This window comes from Falco rusticolus, chromosome 8 (genome assembly GCF_015220075.1).
Source record: "Falco rusticolus isolate bFalRus1 chromosome 8, bFalRus1.pri, whole genome shotgun sequence".
NCBI lineage: Eukaryota > Metazoa > Chordata > Aves > Falconiformes > Falconidae > Falco > Falco rusticolus.
Genome location: NC_051194.1, coordinates 33,574,151 through 33,595,901, shown reverse-complemented (window position 1 = coordinate 33,595,901; position 21,751 = coordinate 33,574,151). Strand labels below are relative to the sequence as shown.

General features: G+C 40.5%; 1 protein-coding gene across 9 annotated transcripts in view; it reads left to right on the top strand.

Moving 5' to 3' along the window:
• Positions 1-21,751, top strand: part of KALRN (kalirin RhoGEF kinase) — a 526,710-nt gene that overhangs the window by 200,993 nt on the left and 303,966 nt on the right. For all 9 annotated transcript variants that reach the window (XR_005105961.1, XR_005105960.1, XM_037398618.1 and 6 more), the window contains exons 4-5: positions 6,146-6,338; positions 10,598-11,110. Coding sequence is in view for 7 of the 9 variants with exons in the window: in XM_037398618.1 (XP_037254515.1) it covers positions 6,146-6,338; positions 10,598-11,110 (706 nt within the window). In the remaining 2 variants the exon portion in view is untranslated. The remainder of the gene's footprint in view (positions 1-6,145; positions 6,339-10,597; positions 11,111-21,751) is intronic.

Genomic DNA, 21,751 nt, shown 5'->3' with positions numbered 1-21,751 from the left:
AGGATTAAGTCTGTCTAGCTAGAGTCTTTTAGGTAGCCAAAGTTCTGTGGTGGGAGCTTTCTTGGAATTGTTGTTCCAAAGGGTGCTCTCAGGCTGTGCATCCTTAACTTCCTTTGCTGGTCACATAAGGGAGATGTGAGGATCAGCAGTTGCAGGTGTCCTCGGATCTTTGAGAAGACAGATTGCCTCATCATGCCAAACAGGCACAGTGGATGTGGGTAACTCAGACTGACAGTGTGAAAGTTCAGGAATATACCTGGTAACTGTGATAATGAGCAAGGTACGTTTTGCTCAGAAGTATTAAATGGAGTGAAATATTTTTTAAAATATTTTTTAAAATAATGCTGATTCAGGATGCTTGACAAACAGGTCTGCTAGAAGGGACTTCGCCTGGTCCTCTAAGAGTGTTGGAAAATGTGTTATTAATATAGATGATTGACTATTTCTATTCTAAGGTGATCTTCAGGCTCAACATTGTAATATAGAACCAAAGCATGGAAGTCAGTAATGATGCTAATGATGAAATTCCTCATCTAGCTTCACTTTCAAGCTGAATAAACAAACCGCAGACCTGACTAAAAATTTACAATTGATCAAAAATATTAACACATATGTTACTGAAGGGATCCTTGGCACATTTTGATACGGGAACTAGGCAGTACAGTTAGTTTGGTCTCAGTATGAAATGAGGCCTTTTGGATAACAGTCTGTGCTTGGAGGCTTTCACATACCCATTTCTGTCCTCTTCCTCTCCCTTTTCCACCCTCAGCTTGTGAATCAGCTGGCTGACTGCAGCCACATTTGTCAAAGGAACAGTGATCTCAAAAATAATTAAGTTCCTGCAGATTTTGTGCTTAAAGATTGATGCCTGTAGAGGTACTTGTTATGCTAAGACTGTCTCCTGACAAGGTTACGCTGACCCTCCTTAAAGGAGATCTTGCTCTCACTGTTAACAAATCAAATTTTGAATGAGATGCTATACGTGTCGGATCTGTGCTTTTAGTGGTCCAACAGGCATACTAAATGTGCTGCTTTGTCATTAACTCATGACTGCAAAATGGGAATGGAGATATTAGGTTATTTCAGCTAATCAAGTGCTGAAGGTTCGAAATGCCAGAAGCTTTGGCCAAACCGTAAGGAGAAAAAATACATATAATCAATGATAGGTATTTGAAAAATTAATCAGAAAGCATGAAGTCCTTAAATTCATTTGGAACCCAGCAAGCCAGCCCTTGCCAAAGAAAATACAATTTAGAATGTGCCTGAATTAAAGAGGAAATTTGAGAAAATAACTCTTATGAAATTACCCTAGAAACCAAAATAGAGGCATTTATTTTGACAAAATTGTCACATCTGCTTCTGAGTTTCGATTTTGTGCTTTATTAAAAAAAATAATCCAGATTGTAAGTATTGTTTTCACAAATATTCTAGGGTATTTTTATTAAACTTAGAGGATGGTCTTTGTCTTTGTTTAAAAGCATTGTAGCAACTGAAATGACATATCAACTATCAAATGTTTTGTGCTCATCATTGCAAATCTAGTCCAGATGAGTGCAGCCAAAAGGCTGATGGATTGCCCAGATACCTTGATCTGAGTGGTTTCTCCAGTTTCTGGTCAAATATCAATACCAGAAAAAATAAAGCACCACAATCAACATTAATTGACATCCTAAAATGATTACTTGTGCATAATGATATAGCATAATTGATGTAGCATCTTGGGAGCCAGGGATAAGGCATGCCATGCTCAGACAGTGTGAAGGAAGCTTGATTACTACTGATGCTTTTCCTGATCAATTGCTAAATTGGGAAGGGTTTGAGTTGTTCCTTTTAAACAATAAATTTAGTAAGCATGGGTAGATTATTCAAAAGGAACCTAGGGTCATTTCATCAATACATGTTGAGGTAACTGAAGAAAAATAACTGTCAGAGATGACAGATCTTCACAGATTGCTCTGACTCACCAGAGTTTATGGGTGCTTCACTATGTCTACACAAGGCCAGCTTTTTTAGGACCCTATCAAGAGCTGTAAATACTTGGATATTGCAACTTAAATTTGGGGCTTTTTAAGTTTCTTTTTAATAAAATTGCCTGCAAAGTGTCCTCACATTTATGTAAGCCTTTTCTACTTTCACATGTGTTCTGTTGTGTTTTTGTAGACTGTTATTACTCATTATTTTTAATTCATTGGATTTGCATCTATAGTTTCCTGAAGAGTATTTTTTTTTTAATTCATTCTAGATAGCTGAAGCCTGTAGTATGCGTACTTGGAGACCTTCACCAAGGCAGGCTCCTTAGATAAACACAGCATGGCAGATGGTTTCTGCCCTGAAGAGCTTACAATCTAAATAATTTTCTTATCCCCCTCTTCTTTCCCTGAAGTATTAGTACCTGTTTAGTATCTGGCTGCCTGCTCGTATAGTGTAAGTGCTCTCAAAGGTACCCCTCTCCACAGCATGCTCGGCAACTAAAAGTAGAAATAATGAGCAGACAGCTTTCTGGCTTGCAGCAGTTTAAACACTTAAATAATAGGTTTTGACAAGCAGGTTTAGAAATCAGGTGCTAATTTTCTGCAAAAAAGTCAGAGAACATGCGGAATTATCATTGTGCCAGATCAAATTCTGTAGGTGAGACTACAGACCCACAGGACTTGTTACAGGTTAGTACCATTCATCTACCATACAGGTTAGAACCATTCGAGAAAAAAATTGCAAGCAGAGACACTTCTGCAAGACTCTGAGCAAGGTTCTTGAAACAGATAATTTGCTGAAAATTATAAATCTCATCCATTTGTACATTATCTGCTCTATAATTGAAATGATACCCATTTTTTCATTTACTTTATTTGCTAAAAGAAACTTAAATGCCTATGTGACTAATCGAGTAGGGAATTCCTCTTTGTAATTAAGAGCATTGTATTGAGTTTTGTATTATTAGTGAAATAGTTGTTACTTGTTGATGTGCTTTGAACTGAAGAAATCTGATTGTTCTTCCTCTCCTTCTTCTTGATCCCCACATCCTGTCAGTTTCCTACTTGAAAATGTACTAAGCATGTTGAAAATTTGGTCTAGTTACAAGGAGCGTAGATAGTGCTAGTAGGGAATGACTGCTTATTGCCTCTTCCAGGACAAGAATCAGGAAGCATTTGACTCCTACCCATGGGCTGATGTCCCAGCCTGGCCTGCAGGGTCAGTGGCTGCTCTCCTATGTCCACCAGAAAAAGCTGCGGAATTGTTACTCCTTTCTTCTTCTGTTGAAAACATGCTGTAAAGTCTCCAAAAACCTGAAAGTAGAGATTTAGGGTGTTGTGGAGAGTTTTTTCACACATGCATGCTCCTCTGCTTCTCTGCACCTCCAGGGTCCAGAAAGGCTGTAAACCTTCAATGAACACAGAATCCAGCCCACAGTTACATCTCTTCGTTCCATATCTAGAATATCTATCACACTGCAGGCAGAACCTTCAGTCATGTTGATATGTCAACGTGGGTGTCAAGATGGTATCACACTGCCTATGCTCTACAGCTGGGGGCAGGGTGTGATTTTGGGTCTGTTTGGGTCTAAGATTTCAGTTCAGGTTCATAAATGGAAGACTTCCATTGCTCAAGATGTTCCTGTTCTGCTTACTGAAACAGGTTTTTCTGTTGTTCATCAGTAAATTAAGTTATTGGTTTAGATCGGATTTGGTAAGTTGTCAGGTTGGCAGCAGCCATGGGGAGTTGCAATGAGGTTAATGTTGGCTGTACCTTGCTGTGGTTACAGTGGGGGTGGGGGGGTGTTTGTTTGTTTATGTCAGAAAAGACAGATTGCACTTACCTGCTACTGTGTTGGGGCTCTCCGTGTGCCTGTACGACTCCTGGATCTCTTTGTCAAGAGTTTGAAGAAAAATCAATCTGTGGAAAAGTCAGTTCGGTATAACAGGCATTGGTGACTTGGCAGAAGTTACTGAAGACCCTATAAAGCTTTGCAAGAAAAAAATGCAAAACACAACCCCCTTCTGTTCATCTCTTTCTGATTTGATTCTCTGCCACAGCTCTTGTTGAGAAGGGCAAGAAGCAGTAGCACCACCAACAAAGGTTCTTTTACAGCCTTTTTTGGCACTAGTTATTGAAGGATCAGATGGCTGACCTTTCAGCACTAGGTAAAAGGAGAACAAAAAGATCTATATTCCTGACAGTGTTTGGAAGTGCCTGGTCTCCCTAGTTTTTCTTTGCACTGACTGTTGTATGCGGCATGCTCTAGATGTGCCAATAATGTTAAGGCAGAGGACCAAGCTTGTTGGCTTTGACTGCTCCTTCCTGGCCCTGAGTTGAAAGTATTCAAGTTAACAGACTCTTAAAATGGCAAAATCCACTTTGCCATGGAGTGGTCCATCTGTGCACAAATCTTTCTAGACAAACGTAGCATCACCAAGGACTTTTATTTTTAAGTTACATGTGTTAATCCAGTGTGCCTCCTGTGAAGGATACCCCCATCCTTGTCTGAGACCAGAAACCTAGTTGTAAGCTTTCAGTGAGATATATAGGAGCTGGATATTATTAGCAGAAAGAGTCCTTTAGGAATTTAGAGGGGCAGAGTATAGTAAAAGACATCCTGTGTGTTTGTGCACTGAGAGTATTTGTGTGGAGGCTAAACAGTGTCTTACAATTTCTGCATTATATCCATAATTAATAATGCCTGTCCTCAGCATATTTCAGATTGATTCCAGTGATATCAACACTTGCTATTTTAAATTATCTTACATACGTCTTTATGGCCACATTATTGATCCTACTTATGTTGATGGCCAGTTTGCAGAAAGGTCAAAGATGCTATGTATTAAAAATTCATGTATTAAGGAGGTTTTCTTGTTCTGTGCCTCACTGTTACATTCATTATACAAATGTGTTCATGTTCTGCCATGTTTCTCTTCTTTCTCAGCTTTTCTTGCTGTTTTCATCTTCCTTTCTTCCTTCCACACTTACTTTCTTCCAAAAGCTTCTCCTTCTGTGGAAAAGGCTGTGGCCTTCATTCCACCTGAAAAAAACCTAAATAAATTAGATCAGTAGGTGGACCATTTTGGCATTTTTAGTATATCACCAATGAATTTTACTCACTTACCATACCAATAATATTACTGGGGATGGGGAAGGTCACATTTTGTGCAAGTGCTTGAAGCTTAAAGCAGACACCATAGCTCTCAAGACTTCAACACCATGTATGGCAGATATATTAGCTGGACAGCCAGAAGAGCAGACATTTCCTAAATCTCCTCAAATGTTGAATGCTGCAGATGGAGGATGATGGTTTTGAGCTACTTCTTTTTCTGAGGAGCAAAACTATGCCTCTGGAAAAGCTATCCTGAAAGCTGGTCAGATTTGGCTTGAATCAACATGTCCTTTTCATTCTTTCTCCTCGTTTCTCCTGAGGAGAAAGGGAAGACGTATTTACCAGCTAGAGCTTGCTGGTTTTGGGCCCCATGCATTGCCAATGACCAGGCCAGACACTGTCTTGAACTTTTGAGAAGGGAGGAGCACAGGCTGGCAGAAAAGCATGACTGCAGATTGAAAAAGATCCTGCAACATTTGGAAGATCTTCCAAATCAGGAGGGAAAAGGGCCCCAATTTTTACAGTCCACATGCTGAGTCACAAGGACCTTCCCTTCAGGGAATGCTTGCCAGGCACTTTTCTGGAAATTATGCTTTTTTTAAAAGCCCTTAAAAGGGCCTCTAAAAATGAGGGCACCCAATTTTACAAGTGGCCAGTAATGCCAAGGCACAGGACCCTGCTTGTTGGCTTTGGCTGTGGATTGAATTCAGTGTGTTGAAAGGAGAATCTCTTGTATGTACACATAGCTCCTATACACATGTATTTGATTCTGTTTTCAATTGTGTGAAAGTATGTATGTTTTCTGTGAAAATTTGAATTACATGTAGTTGGGAAATTAGAGATTAAACTAATATATACACTGGAATTTAATGTAAATGAGATTATGGTAAAATTAATATAGCCTTTCATATAGCCTTTATGCTGTACCATCTTTTGCTTTTATTTTGAAGTATATAATTCCTTGATCAGCTCTGAAGCACTGAACACTAGCAACAAAAGTTGAGTCTCAGTGTGACTTTCCACAATATTAATTATTTTGATATGCTTTTATTCCTACAGCGAAGATGTTTGTAAACGAGGATTCACTGTTATTATCGATATGCGGGGATCCAAATGGGATTTGATCAAACCACTCCTAAAGACCCTTCAGGAAGCCTTTCCTGCTGAGATTCACGTTGCCCTGATTATAAAACCTGATAATTTCTGGCAGAAGCAGAAAACGAACTTTGGCAGTTCCAAGTTCATCTTCGAGGTGAGAGCCACATGAGAGATGTATGGTAAAGCATTTTCTCTGATAAGAAAGTTTCTTCAGGTAGAAAAAAAAATTCCTAAGCCCTGTGACTGAGAAAAAGAAAGACATGTAAGGACTGTGTGACTGAGCGAGCTGATGCTGTGGCATCAGGTTGCCTTCTGAGCACACAGATGGAATGGGATGCATGTTTCACCTCAGAGTCTCACATGTATAGTTCAGTTTGGTAGGTGTTTTGTGGGCTTTTTTTGTGGTATTTGTTTTTGGTGGTGTTACATTCAGTCTTTCCTTTGTTTCTTTTAGAAACAAAACCCCACCAATTCAGTCAATGTACTAAGGACAAAGTTGTCTAGATGTTAATGTACGGGTTTGTTAGTTGACCCCTACCCAGCTTCAGGTAGTGGCTTTTTTTTAATAAAAGTTATTTATGCTGACTTTATTTATATATTATCATTGCTTTGATTTAATTAAAATTTACAATTCAGGGGTAACATTAACAACTCATGTTAATGATAAGGTGCCTCAGGCAGGTTCTTTGAGAAGTAACCAGTATGTAACTGCATAATTAAAGGGAATTTTACTTTGTCATTGGTGAAGACAAACCAGCTGAGTTCTCTCAGTGCGCTTTAGTTTTCTGTGATTTTCAACTTCTTACTCAAAGAGAAGCAAAGCTCAGGTGCATGAAGTGCTCATACATCAATCGTGCCCAGCCATGAGCTAGTTATATATTGGGTTTTTTTTAATTTGATGAGAAACTATTCTATTGTTGGCTGGCTGTCTTGCCAATCCGTTAATTTCAGAGAGACACTCAGATTTTGTATCTCTGGAGCTCAGAAGAGAAGAATGTGGCTGTAGTTCTTAATTTTGACTGCAATGGAGGACTATATTTAAGATACGTTGAAGTCAGTGTGATATAAATATGTCCTTATTTTCAAGCTCTTCTTAAAAGCACTCTTGAATTGCACTGCATAACTAGATTGGTGTTAAGCATTAACAAACTTTTACATTATTATCACAATTTAAGTATTTGGACATTTTCCCCCTCTGTCTCAAAAGAACAGTAAACTCATAAATTTTGCTTTGTTTAAATGAGTCTTTACCTTCCTTGGCTCCCTATGAAGACTCAGTCATCAAAATAACTTCCACTTGCTATGCCCTACATGAATTTGAAAGCAAGGCTGTTGTCAGTATAGGCTGTTGGGGTTTTTTTTACCTCCAGAGATTCCCCACACTGGCAGAACTGTGGCTGCCGTTACAGTGCAATGAGGTTGGCTGTGCTGCCTGCGGGGAATGAGAGGGAGTAGGGCAGTGGGAAGGAGAAAGGAGATGTAATGGTACAGAAGAATGTGGAGCAGGAGAGAGCCTGTGCAGAGGCTAGTAATAGAATAGTTCATGGGAATAGGGAGCTTCTGGTTAAAATATATATGGGCACTAAGGGGCAGTCCCATGGTAGCCCAAGAAAAGGCAGCTTATGTGTGTATATCCAGCACAGAATTTCAGTCCTCCAATACTTTAGTAAACAAAAGCAAGAGTTCAAATATATATTTTTGTAACATTGGGTTGTTGTTGGTTTTTTTTAAATGAATTAACACTTTCTGGAGGCTTGACTTTTTTATTGTGTGGAGTTGGTGTGCTGATAATGAAGATTAGACTGTGGTCAAGCTATTCTTCATAGTTACAGTTATGAGTCTTGTTTTAAAAGCTCTGGACTAGTTTGCTGTACATGCTGGCATGCATGAAGGGTATTTTCACTTTGTGTGTGTGCCTTCGAGCCTTAGTCTGTCTGCAGGGCTGTTCACATGGGTGTCTGTAATGGTTCACAAATTTTGGACCGCAGGAGGAGAGTCAGTGCTTTCACTGTCTATTGGACCACCTGTGGACACTGATGAGTTCTTCAGTTCTATGATTTTTAAAAGATCTTTTAAGCTGTGGTCTACAGTACAGCAGACCCCCTGCAATATACACACCACAATCCAGGAACTTCTGTTTTAAAGAATTCTTGTGGATGCTGCTGTTTAGTGGTAGGCTCAGGCTCTGCGGCAGCTCATGCTTTCTCGTAAGAACTGTGAATATCAAGTAAGCATTGCAGGTCAGTATGACTCACATTTGATTTATGTGGGGCAGCACACAGGTATCCTCTCTGCACTGAACCATCGTGGTGATTTCCCACCACTGTGTTCAAACACAAGGTTCTTGGCAGGAACAGACTGTGGTGGAAGGCCATGGGAGTCTCTGTTGAATTGCCCCATCTGCAAACTCAGCAGTAACCAGTGTCAGTTTTAAGGCCAGATTCTGCTTTTGAGCTTAGTGGAAGCATTATGCATGTGCCAGGGCAGTGTATGACCCTTAGTGGAGGCTGATGATCTGGGTTTTGTGTTGTGAGACTCTGGCAGAATGATTCTGTGTCACAGTCCAGAGAGTAAAGCATGCCCACAGACCATCACACAAAGAAAAGAGAGAAAAAAAAGGGTTTGGTTAACGTATGTGGACTCCAAAGCTTTCTGTCACTTTGAGGAATGGACCAGGCAGCTTAGTTTAGCATTAATGCAGAAGTGCCTGCAAGATTCTTTCTCCGGCCAAAAGGGTTTAAATAGTGGACAGTGCTTTTTACAGTGATTTCTAAAAGAAAGATGGGTGATGCCTGAAAGGCAGTTACTTTGTCTTACCACCTACCTGCCTAACTAAGGTTGTTTTCATGAGAGTTTCAAGAACTCCTTAAAGAAACAAATTTTAATATAGAAATCTGCTGCAGAATTCATGAAATGTAAAGCCCTTTTGCTATATCATCATGTCAAATTCTGTTCATGACAAAGAGCAGTGTTTGCATTAGCTGCATTAGCAGACACACTGCAAGGGGAGTTGCCCAGGTATTAGCTATGAAGTCTTTTCCTGACAGGCAGTTAAACTCTAAATTGAATTATCTTCAAGGGGCCAGTGTCCAGGTCAGGAGGTTTAGCAATTTGAAATCCCTCTGAAGCTACATACTTAGCTTCCCATTGTTTGTTGACTCTTCCCTCTGTCCTCTCCCTTCCCCAAAGCAAGGAGTATTGAAAGAAAGTTTTAAAATAATCTTTCTGCTGTGCATAATTTCAGTGCAACACTAATTTTGATACATTTCAGAATGCCTGATATTTTAGAAGGATACAAATTGGAAGAAAAGCCTGTTATTAACTTTAAACCAGTGGGCAGCCTGCTATTTTGGACGTAATTCAGGATAATGGACAGGACTTGAGGTATTTTTCTTTGTAGACGAGTTTTACAAGATTGCTGTGGTTATTGGGTGCCTCCACTTCTGAAGAGCGCACTCTGACATTCTTTAGAGGCCTGGTCTTTAGGGAATAGATGTGCAGTCACTGATGAACATCACAAGCCTTTAAGGGCTGCCAATTTGTGCATTAACATGACAGCACTGAAAATCTCTAGTAACATACAGAACCCTATGCTCATATTTCAGAAAAAAAATAATTGTGTGAAATAAATGGGAACAGCCATCAGTTGTTGCGTTCTTAAACTGTAATCTGCTTTCCAGGCACCCAGTGCATTTCTCTATCACTGATTACTGAGTCTGAATGAATTAAAACCATCTCTCATTGATTGTGTATGATTCATGAGCAGTACTTTCTATTTGCAATAATTTCTACTTGTTAATACTCCAATGACACTTTACTTTTACATTGATTTTGGCTTAATTACATTAGAAATTACTAATATGAAAGGGAGCTGCCTGTGGCAAAAGCCAACTGGAATAATCTGGAGGAAGATAACAGCATATTCTGTGTTGTGGCAGATCACAATACCTGCTTCAGTTTATATGAATAAAACTTTTGCTGTTTTATAGCCACCTTCCTGAGCATAACACAAGAAGCAGAATCCCTGTAATACCATATACCTGTTTAATGAACAATCGTGTCTAGATATCAAACAGCTGCAGTAAGAAGTCTTCAGTGTCCAGCTAGGTTAAAGTAATCAGTAGCAGAAGAATTCTCATTGTATGTTTTTGATAGTCAGGCCAGCTGAAAAAGATCGACATTATCCCACCAAATATCATGTCTTTTAACAAATAAATAAATCAGTGCCATTAATAGAAATGTTTTCAATCCACTTAATTCATCAAAATCAAACATAGTCGTTGGCATCTTTTACAATGTTCCTTCAATTATGTATTGATGAAGAAAATAATCCCTTCAGGCTATTTATGGATTGCTATGTTATTTCTGATTAGACAGTCATTGATTCAAATGCTGTCATTTTCCCTTCCTTAGACAAGTATGGTATCTGTTGAAGGCCTGGCAAAACTTGTAGATCCTTCTCAACTGACGGATGAGTTTGAAGGATCCTTGGATTACAACCACGATGAATGGATAGAGTTGCGTGTCTCCTTGGAAGAATTTTTCAACAGTGCCATCCATTTATTATCGAGGTTGGAGGATCTCCAGGAAATGTTGGCTAGGAAGGAGTTTCCAGTTGATGTTGAGGGCTCAAGAAGGCTGATCGATGAGCACACGCAGCTTAAGAAAAAAGTGATTAAAGCTCCTGTGGAAGAACTGGATCGTGAGGGTCAAAGGTTATTACAATGCATAAGATGCAGTGATGGTTTTTCTGGTAGGAATTGCATTCCCGGAAGTGCAGATTTTCAAAGTCTTGTGCCAAAGATCACCAGCCTTTTAGACAAGCTGCATTCTACTCGGCAACACTTGCATCAGATGTGGCATGTCCGCAAGCTGAAACTGGACCAGTGCTTTCAACTCCGGCTTTTTGAGCAAGATGCTGAGAAGGTAGGGAATAATCTGTTCCTTTCATACTTTAACCAAGACTTTATCACAAAGACATTGTGACTTTTTTTTCTGTAATTAGCAGCATGAGGTATTCATAACAGGTGTAAATCTCATGTTGCCAATGGATGTACTTTATGTGACTTGTAAACCACATTCACTGAACTAACTGTTGGATGTAGCAGGCATAACAATATCCAAGAATAACTTCTCTATGTCACTTCTGATGAAAGTTAATCTGCTTTTTTGTGTCATAATGGGTACATTTGCTAGACATTAGCACAAGAATCAGGCTTTTTTTCAAGTTTCTTTTTCTAAGCTTATGAATATATTTATCTACATGTCACAGCACCTAGAGAAGAATGATTTTAGGGTTTGCTTCACTATGATTACTGTTTGCACTTCTTGCAAGTCTATGGGAAATTTGTAGTTTGAATCCTCCTAATTGTTATCTCAAACAACATTTTCAGTTTCCCTTTCCTAGGAAATCACAACAGGATTTGCAACTGGTAAAATCTTTAGTAATGGCTTTGTATCAAAGACATGTCCACTTAGTACCCACAGCATGAGATCTCAGCCTGTGTTTAAGTTAAACATATAAACAGACCAAGAGAAAGTATTCTGAAATGACAGCAGCATGCAAAACTCAGTGTGGCTGTTTTGCATTAAAAAGCGCATAGGGACGGCATTTGAATTCATATTTGACACTTAAGTCAGTGGCCAAGATTCCTGTTCACTAGTACAAGACCTTATTTGAGAAATATTTAACATTAAATTATTCCAGAGATAGCACTGCAACTTCATGTTTCTTGGGCATTTGTAATGTAGCGTATCAGCCTGAAAAGTACATAGGGTGTCTCGAAATGAAATACAGTGTACAAAAGTATTTAGAGCAGCAGAAACACAGGTAAGTAACATGGCTTTAGGAAGCTGTAGTTTAACAGGTGTATAGTACTGCACCAGAGTTACATACCCATTCCCTGCCTCTTCAGAAGTTACTCATTCAGGAACCCGTAATAGATAGGGAAGTCCTCCTGCAAGCAAAGCATAGCAGCTTCTCATGTTTGTTGAAAAGACTGGCTAAAAAACAGCCAGAGTTCCCTAACCAGGTCTCATATGCATCACTACCTACAAATGTCAGTAACACGCAGTAAAGCAGGCTTCTTAATACTTGTAGTATTTGTTTGCTGTTTGCCTCTGGAAGCACATGTAGGTACTGATTTTGATGAATTTATTTGAGAAAACTGTATTATGCCAGAGTCTTGGCAGTCTTACTTTCTTAACACGGAAGTGCTTGACATCTTGTGAGATGGTTTTGCGAGTCTTTACTGCACATTTAAAATTCCAGGCTGCAGAGTAAGGTATTCTCAGTGGAAGGTACCGAGCTCGCAGGCTCATGTTTATCTAGTTTCTATAGCCATCAAAAGCACCGGTCTCTGAATCTTCTCCACTTAATGTATGATCCAGTTGTTTCACTAATGTGTCTGCCTTGACCCAGCAGGAATAGCAAAAGAAATGCAGACCTCATCTGCAGAGGATCTCACTGAAGATGCATTTTTTTAATCAACTGCAATTTATATTATTTTTGACACATCAGGGAGAAGCACATTGCTGAAACAAATATAATCTTCAGTACTACAGAGCAAAACACAAGACATTGGTTTTCAATGCATGTACTAAATATCTCTAAGGCATGCTAGGACTGAAAAGGCTCCATCATTGTATAATCAATCCTCCTGCTGGGAAAACCTTGAATTCAGATGAGTCCCTCTAAAACAAGAGTCACTGCAGCATCACTCAAGAATGCGTAAGAGCAGAGTTTTTCTTCCAAATGCCACAATTTCTTCTTTCTTTTCCTTGTGTGTCACGTGCTATAAGGAGATCACTCACGGCTGTCCTTCCCAGCAGCTGCTGTATTTCAGTCAGTGCTTCGGTTTGGATTTTCAGTTTCTTTGGGATTATTCAGGTGACCACTGCTTAGTAACATAAATTTTAATTTTTATTTATGATTATTATTTGCTAATATTATTAGCAGATTATTATTATTTAGTAAATTAATTTTAATGATAATGTTATATGCTGAAATGGTCTCAGATCAAGTCAGTGCCTGAGAATTTCTTGTTGCCAAGCACTGCTCTGTAGTATTGAAGGAAGTCTCCAATATATTTTTCCTTTTGATCTTCTGAAACAGGCATAAAAGGATGATTTGATACAAGCCTGAGCATTGTGACAGCTAGGTTCTTTGCATGTGTTATTCTGAGGTTGTTAAGTGTAAAGTTTAGGCAAGTCAGCAGATAAATGAAACTTCTGAGGTGAAGAAGAAGCAGTGAAAATATGATTCCTGCCTTTTAAACACTGGCTGTCTCAAGCAATTCCCAACTGACAAAACTGGCATTTTGATCTTCTCAATATTTCTTCTTCATCTACCTCACATTAACTGAACACAGTCTTGCTTTGGCTTCTCTGAGTAGCTCTGCTTGCTTTTCCTTGACTACTACATTTTCCCAAAGAATAGAAATGATTTTGTTTTTTTATACTCTCAAATAAGTGTTTTTAATCTTTTCAGTTTGTGAGTCCCTAAAATTCTTCCAGAGAAGGTTGCAGATCATTTTACTTCATATTTTGCACATGTGGACTGATAAAAAATATTGATGTGCTTATTCTCCTTAGCTGCAGCTCTCTTTGAAGTAGTCTGACCACCTTAGACTGGAAAGTACTTGTCTCATAAAATGTTCAGAGCTAAATCAAGCCTGAATGCCCTCTCCACTGTATAAATAGCCATCACGCTCTCTCTGTGTATTGAATTTTAAAGATTCCTGGTACCTCCATTTGCTCATTGGCACTCTACCTTCTACAGTTAGGTATGGTAGCAGAGCCAGGATAGTCTTCATCTCATGGGGAGAAGCACAGCTCTTTCCATATAACCTGGATATGTCATTTAGTGCTAATCAAATGACAACTCTAATACCCTGTGAAAGCTCAAACTCCAACATAAAATTCTGAATATAAATAAGGGTTTAGGGCCTTTTAAAATATCTCTGTATGCTCATTGGGTGATACTTTAGGAAACCTGTTCTAATAAGGAGAAAATAGACAAGGACTTTCCATTTTCTGGACACCTCTGATTTTAAAAATCTCAGATATCCCTATTCACTGAAAAGTTCTTAAAGATGAGAATAAAAAAAAGGGGGGAGGACAGACACATGAAGCAAAAATATGCAGTATTTTAAGGTAGGTTAATTTTTGCACCCCTTGGTATTAAAATACCCTAGATTTTCAAAGCAAATCAGTTCACTCTCTTCCCTCCTATAGATGCCCTCCATTGGAACATTTATAAATGAGAGGCGCTGCCTGGACACATGAATTATTCAAATTTCTATTTGTAATTTGAATAATTAAAAATAAATACAACTTTGAATTACTATAAAATTATGATTACAACTTACAGAAGGTCTGTATGGTTGTGTGCTGAGCAAATCACATTGTTGGCAAAATAAAAGGAGGGGGTGGCAGTCACAGCCTGGGCTTCTCCCACTCAAATCAGTGGGAGAGAGCAGAGCTGGCTGTGGACAAACTTTGCCTCCAAGTCAGGCTGTTAAGGTTTTATTTTCCTGTGCTGGGGCCGAGGGAGGAAAAAGTTGAGCTATCACATAGGCACAAGCAGTGCAGTGAGATTGAATCCCCAGATGGAGACTGGAAGCTCCCTGAAGCTCAAGTCAGCAGGCAGGTCAGCCATGTGGGGAGCTTTGGCAGAGTGGTGTAAGGAAATTCACATGCTGTGCAGTGCTGACTGTAATGATCTGCTGATAAATAACACATTTCAGTCACTGGTGTAGCCCTGACCCTCACTGTTCAACAAATTTAGTCCTCACCAACTAATATATACATATGTATGTACATACATATATATAATTTTGAAACTAGAACTGAGGCTTCACTGTGTTTTTACTGGGTAACAGGAAAAGTGGTTTTAGCCATCAGTAACATGAAAAAATGTATTCCAGTCTAAATTGAATATTGTTTCAAACAAAAAACCCACAATCAGCATAGATCCAACTATTAGAACTATCTGAGAAATGTTAATTGGTTGGTTGAAATCTGGACAGGGAGAAGAATTCAGGCAAGAGTCCACATGTTTTGCACTTGAGTAAATACCAAAAAAGAGGAAAAAAAATATCCTTACAGACTATGCTTTCCAGCTTTTCTGGAAATCATTTGTAACTGGCACCCAACTTGACTTTTGTAGGAATTTCCCCATCATTCTTGGTTGGTTCCATATCAATTTTACTGCTGTGGCATGTATGTGAATGAAAAACAGCTATCATGATGTAATCAGCGTTGTCCACGTTAAGTATAAACGATATAGTCATCAGCTGGACTGAACCAGGGATGTCTTCTGTAAACTTGTAACACCAGAGTGAAGAAAGAGCAGGCTGCTGTAGCATCGTTGGGGGCAGAGAAGACTTTGCATGTTAGCTCTGTGTTCACCTCCCCTTCTCCTGGACTTTCTAGAGAGTGCACTACACAAAGGCAAACTCCCAAAGATGGCAGTGGTAGTTAGGAAATGCCACCAGAGAATTTCACTGGAAGCTTGTGGTGGGAGAAACATTTTATTTGGGTAGGGTCAGCTTTGTAGAAGGTCTGGTGGCAAACCACAGGCCACATCTAGTCTTCAAGGAGCAGTGAAGTAGCAGGCTTGCAGTCAAAACCATCTGCCTCATCCATACTAAAGCTTCCCTTTGCAAAACACAGCTCTGCCTGTGATTTTCCTTGTGGAGCAGGCTATGGGAAGCAGTGCTGGCTGATGGGGGCTGCTGTGGTACTGCTATGAATAGGGTGGAATAACAGTTGCAGCAGTTCTCCTCCATCTCACTCACTGTGCAGCTGTGGGTGGTGAGACCATGGCACCAAGGAGCACACACTGCATCCCTCCCTTCTCACACACCATGCTGCTTCAGGCCTCTTCCTCAGTCTGGTCTCCATAAATAAGGGAACTGACATGTTTTTCTACTGGATAGATGCTATTAAACTCAGCCCCATTTAGTGAAATAAGTAATATGGGGCATTTGGTTTCTGAAGGAAGACAATCACAGATATACCAGCTGTATTAGACTCCTATTCCCATTCCTAATAAAAGTTTTGGGAAGACTCCCATTAATTTTCAGCAGAAGCACAATATACCCATTAACACTTATTCTGAAGTTCCAGATGAAATTCAGGAGTTCCTGATTTAGAATCTAATTCAACACCAGACAGTTAGTCTACAAAAATACAGAGAAGCTCTAGCTCCACAGCAAAGTCAGTGGGAGAGAAGATAGTCCAAGTAGTATATATCATCTGAGTATCTGAACCATGCTCATGCTATTATTGGAGTATTATACCTGATACCTGCCAAAGGTTTATGTTCCTCAGAAGGAAGGATTGCTCTGCAAACTACTCTTGGTCTAAAAAGGTGTGGAATTACTCTGATGGAATTATAGAATGCAAAATGTGGAAATTTACACTGTGCTTTGGGGGGCGGGGGGTGGGGAAGATGGCTTTAAGAAAGAAACAGTGATATCTTGATGTTTGAGAGAAGGGAAACTATCAGTGCATTTGTGATTCTATGATACATATCCACTTTAACCATTTCATACATTACTTCCCCTTATACTACACTTTACAATTCTGATGCTGTATGTTCTGTAATAAAATACATTACAAATGTGATGATATGATCCTTCTTGCTAGTAGGACACAGTTTATTTTATTACAGTCCAGTAAATAGGGCAATTGTATCTGCTCCTTTAGTGAAGTGATGCTGTGTGGGGAAGCGTTTCCTAGAAATGGGTCTTAGCTGACTTCCTGAAAAAGCATAAGAAAGATTAAGATTAGCAACATCTTCACCATCTTCTTCATTTCCAATCACCTCTACATTTTCTTCTTCTGGCAGTGTCAAAACACCCTGGAATTGATACGTAAGCAGATGATAAGAGTTTTCCCATTTACAACAAGTCATATTAACCCTTAAGGATTTCTGTAATGCCAAAAGGCATAGCACCTGGTACAGACTCCTCAGAAAAAGTCCACATAGTGAAGGACCATTTCCCCTCTCTTATTTCATTGCTGGAAGCACATGGTTTCTTTCATTTGGTCTATGTTTCATATATACAATTGCCTCCAAGATTTCATGTGAAATGTTGGCTTAGAAATTACTGTAAGGGGGATGTGTCCCAGGGAATAAGAGCAGGGAAACCAACGAGGAAAGTACTGAGAAGCTGACGGAGGGAGCTGTCATATGTGAAATGAATACAAAGCAAATGTGTTCTGGGGAGGTGGATAATTAGGACTGGGGAGGAGGAAGGAAGCATATTAAGATGGGAAAGAACCGGAATCAGGATTAATAACAAGAGCATGTCCTTAGTGTCTTGCACCAAGGAGAAATATGTATGCCCCCTGTGCTGTTCACTGCAAAAGGATTTGTTATTGAATGAATGGTATTTAACAGTAATAATCATACAGGCATAATAAGCATGGATTAGACATGGATTTTTGCACAGGATTTAGATTTCATTTAAGTTACATGAACACTGCATTGGTGTACAGAACTCAGCATGCCCTGGATTTTTCCATCTAAGTACTTACACAATGGATATCACAACAGCACAGTAAGTGAGCATCACAGTGAGGAGCTTTCCTGGAGATTTTGAACATGGGGGTGTTGTTAGACCTGAGGTAAGCTCCATAAGATTTCTGCAGTAAAAGGAGTCAATAAGCTTAGTGTCTTCTGCAGAGGGATTTGACTGAGGGTCTAAGTGAGGCTCATGTAAGCATGTTACTTTCATCCTTAGCCCATTTCAAATGTCTGTGCAGAAAAAGGACAGAGGTCTTGGGGTACAGATGCTGACTGGGAAAGGCACTGAACTGGGATCTGTGTTTGTGAAAATGCATGTGTTTGCAGAGAGCTTTATAAGAAGAGTGACCAAGAATTTACTAAACTACAAAAATTTCTTACCCATATGCCCAGGAAAGAGTTGTCAGTGATCACAAGGGCTCAATTTGTTGTTGATACCTGCTCCTCTCAGCCCAAAGCAGCTGCTTCATCAGGTGAAACAATTCTGTTTCAGGTAGTTTTACCATAGAAGCATTTAGTTTGGAAAAGGCTTTTAAGAACATCAAGTCCAATCATTAATGCAGGACTGCCAAGTCTATCACTACTACATCTTTTAAATACCTCCAGGGATGGTGACTCAACCACCTCCCTGGGCAGCCTGTTCCAATGCCTGACCACACTTTCAGTGAAGAAATTTTTCCTAATCTCCAATCTAAACCTCCCCTGGTACAACTGGAGGCCATTTCCTCTTGTCCTATTGCTTGATACTTGGGAGAAGAGACCGACCCCCACCTGCCTACAGCCTCCTTTCAGAGAGCTGTAGAGAGCAATAAGGTCTCCCCTCACCCTCCTTTTGTCCAGGCTAAACTGCCCCAGTTCCCTCAGCTGCTCCTCACAAGACTTGTGCTCCAGACCCTTCCCCAGCTCCGTTGCCCATCTCTGGACACGCTCCAGCACCTCCATGTCCCTGCTGTAGCGAGAGGCCCAAAACTGAACCCAGGATTCGAGGTGGGGCCTCACCAGTGCCCAGTACAGGGGGACAGTCACTGCCCTGGCCCTGCTGGCCACACTGTTTCAGATACAAGCCAGGATGCTGTTGGCCACCTTGGCCACCTGGGCACACTGCTGGCTCACGTCCAGCCGGCTGTCGACCAGCACCCCCAGGCCCTTTTCCTCCAGGCACTTCCCAGCCCCCTGCCCCCAGCCCGTAGCGCTGCGGGGGGTTGCTGTGACCCACGGGCAGGACCCGGCACTGAGCCCTGTTGAACCTCATACAACTGACCTGGGCCCATCGGTCCAGCCTGTCCCAACCCTCTGCAGAGCCTCCTGCCCTCTGCACATCAACACCCCCCAGCCTGGTGTCACCTGCAAACTGACCGAGGGAGCACTCGATCCCCTTGCCCAGATCATCGATGAAGACATTAACCAGGACCGGCCCCACCACTGAGCCCTGGGCAGCACCACGTGTGCCCGGCCACCAGCGGGATGTGACTCCATTCCCCACCACCCTGGGCTCGGCCGCCCAGCCAGCTTTAACCCAGCACAGAGCACCCCCACGCAAGCCAGGAGCAGCCAGTTTCCCCAGGTGAATGCTGTGGGAGATGGTGTCACAGGCTTTACTAAGGTCCAGGTAGGCAACATCCACAGCCTTTCCCTCATCCACTAGGCAGGTCACCCTGTCAGGGAAGGAGATCAGGTTCATCAAGCAGGACATGCCTTTCATAAACCCATGCTGGCAGGTCTGATCCCCCAATTGTTCTGCACGTGCTGTGTGATGGCATGTGGGATGATTGTTCAGTAACCTTCCTGAGATAGTTTCCTGGATCCTCCTTCCTTCCCTTCTTGGAGATGAGTGTCACATTTTAGCTGCATCCCCTCACTTGATTGCAGTTTGGTGCTTGAGGTCTCCCTGAGTTCTCTGCTAAAAGCCCAGAAGTCTGGTCCTGTAAAGCAGAGGGTCTTGGTTTCTATTGACATTAATGAAAGACTCACAGTGTCTGCTAAGAGCTCCCACTGACAGATGCTCAGTGGGCCAGTGCTGTTAGAGCCCTGCATCCAGGAGCTGTGTAGCTTCTGTCTCTGGCTCCAGCCTTACTGATGGCATGGTTAGAGACTTTGCCACCTACTTACAGAAATGAGAGCTTATTTCCAGCTGTCGGTACTGGTGCCCCCCTCCAGTATTCCAGTTATGTCAGTACACACTTGCAACATTGTGGCTAGCTTGTTTTTCCAGGGCTTTCAATAGTCCTAAAATAAGAAAAACAAGCTTTGAAAATGTTCCTAACAAAACAGGTTCTTATGTTTAAGCTATAGAAGGAATATACAGATCTCTACATTTATGGATCTGGAATAGATGTTGAAAAGCAACATTTAGTCAAAGTATTTTAAGTTGCTTTAGCATCTTTTTCTCTTTCTTTTCTCATGCATATGGACTCTTGCACAGAGCACATAGTATCTGTTCTCTCCTGAAACCTTGTTTCCATATCTGGCATCTACTCTCTCATACTACCAGTGAAAAATGCTTTCTTTCATGATCTGAAGTTTCCCTTAGCATAAGGTGCCTTTTTTGGTATAGAGGTTCTCACTAGACAACTGTTCTTCCCCATTAATAAAATCAGAACTGGGATCCCAGTGCTGGGAAGGAGAGTCAGCTATCAGTCTAAATAAGCTGCCATTTGAATAGAAGATCATCACTTCATACCATCCTTTGTACCTAAGCCCACTCTGAAACGGAAACAACAGAGAGCACAAGCCCTGTGTTCAACATGAAGTGTTTGCTCTGACAGAGAATTTCTAATACCAAACAGAACACAGAACACGTGCAGACAGGTCCCTAAGTTGTTAAAATGACAGGCACCATCTTACAAATATCATATCTTAAAATGTCGGAAAGATAATTATATAGATGATGTGGAAAGGAGGTTTAAACTGAGACTGAGCTCAGTGCGTAAACAATAAAGTGCATGTTTGTATAGCACCTAACACAGTAACATACTGAATCTGGCTGGAGTATTGGCTGTTTCTAGCAAAGAAATGCAGATTTGCAGTTGAAAAATGCCATTGGAGATGGAAGGGTATGGAAACATTCCTACTGAATACAGATATGTATCCACACATGACTTGGGTTGCTTTAATATAGTACTGGAAATATTCTGCTTCACTTGAGACGTTTTGTGCAATCAAGGACAAAGGATCAATCCAGGAATTCTATCAAGGGAGAAACTGTATATCCATTCTTAAAAATCTGTCTATTTCCCCAAATGAACTTATGCCAGTTCTAATCACTTTGATTCAATTACTTCACACATCTTAGAACAAAGGAGGCTGTAATAAATCAGGTGAGAACTGAAAGTATGTAGCAATAACTCCATTGTAACAGCAGTTTGTCATTAATCTTCAATGTTTATTCAAATGTGTTCTCTGTCATGTTTCTTTTTTTTTTTTTGCATTTTAAAATAATTGAACTCTTGCTTCTGAGTATTGCTTCTCCTTTGTGTTGAAGCACATCAGTGCTCTCTGTCATTCATTAGCCACTATTAGGTGTTCTGATGCAGCTGAATAAACAGTATGATGTTCTGAATGCATCTTTACTGATTTTTTTCTGAAGCTCAGTGGAAGCAAAACAGGACTCAGGCTCATGGATTCCCCAAATTAATGGGTTTTACTGGTCTCATATATTTTTGGGTTGGGTTGGGTTTTTGTGTGTAAACAAACTAAAGAACAAAGTTTGTCTGGAAGCAGAAAAATGTTATAACAAGGGGTCGTTGTGCAGAGTGTGTGTTGACAGATTCCTTGTGATACTGTAAGCATAGATGTCACGTGCTAAAGAGATTTCAGAGTGGGATCAGCATCTTTCACTGTGGAAAGCTCTGAGAGTGGCAGCTAAACTGTGACAAGTCTGCAATTCCCCTCACCTAATCATGGACATGAAAGAATTATTGCAGAACTGTGGGGTAAATCCTCTCCAGCATCTACGAGAATAAATTTCTTACAAAACCCTTCATCTTAAAACAGAAAGGTGAATCCTGCATAGACTGTGTCTCTCAGTTCAG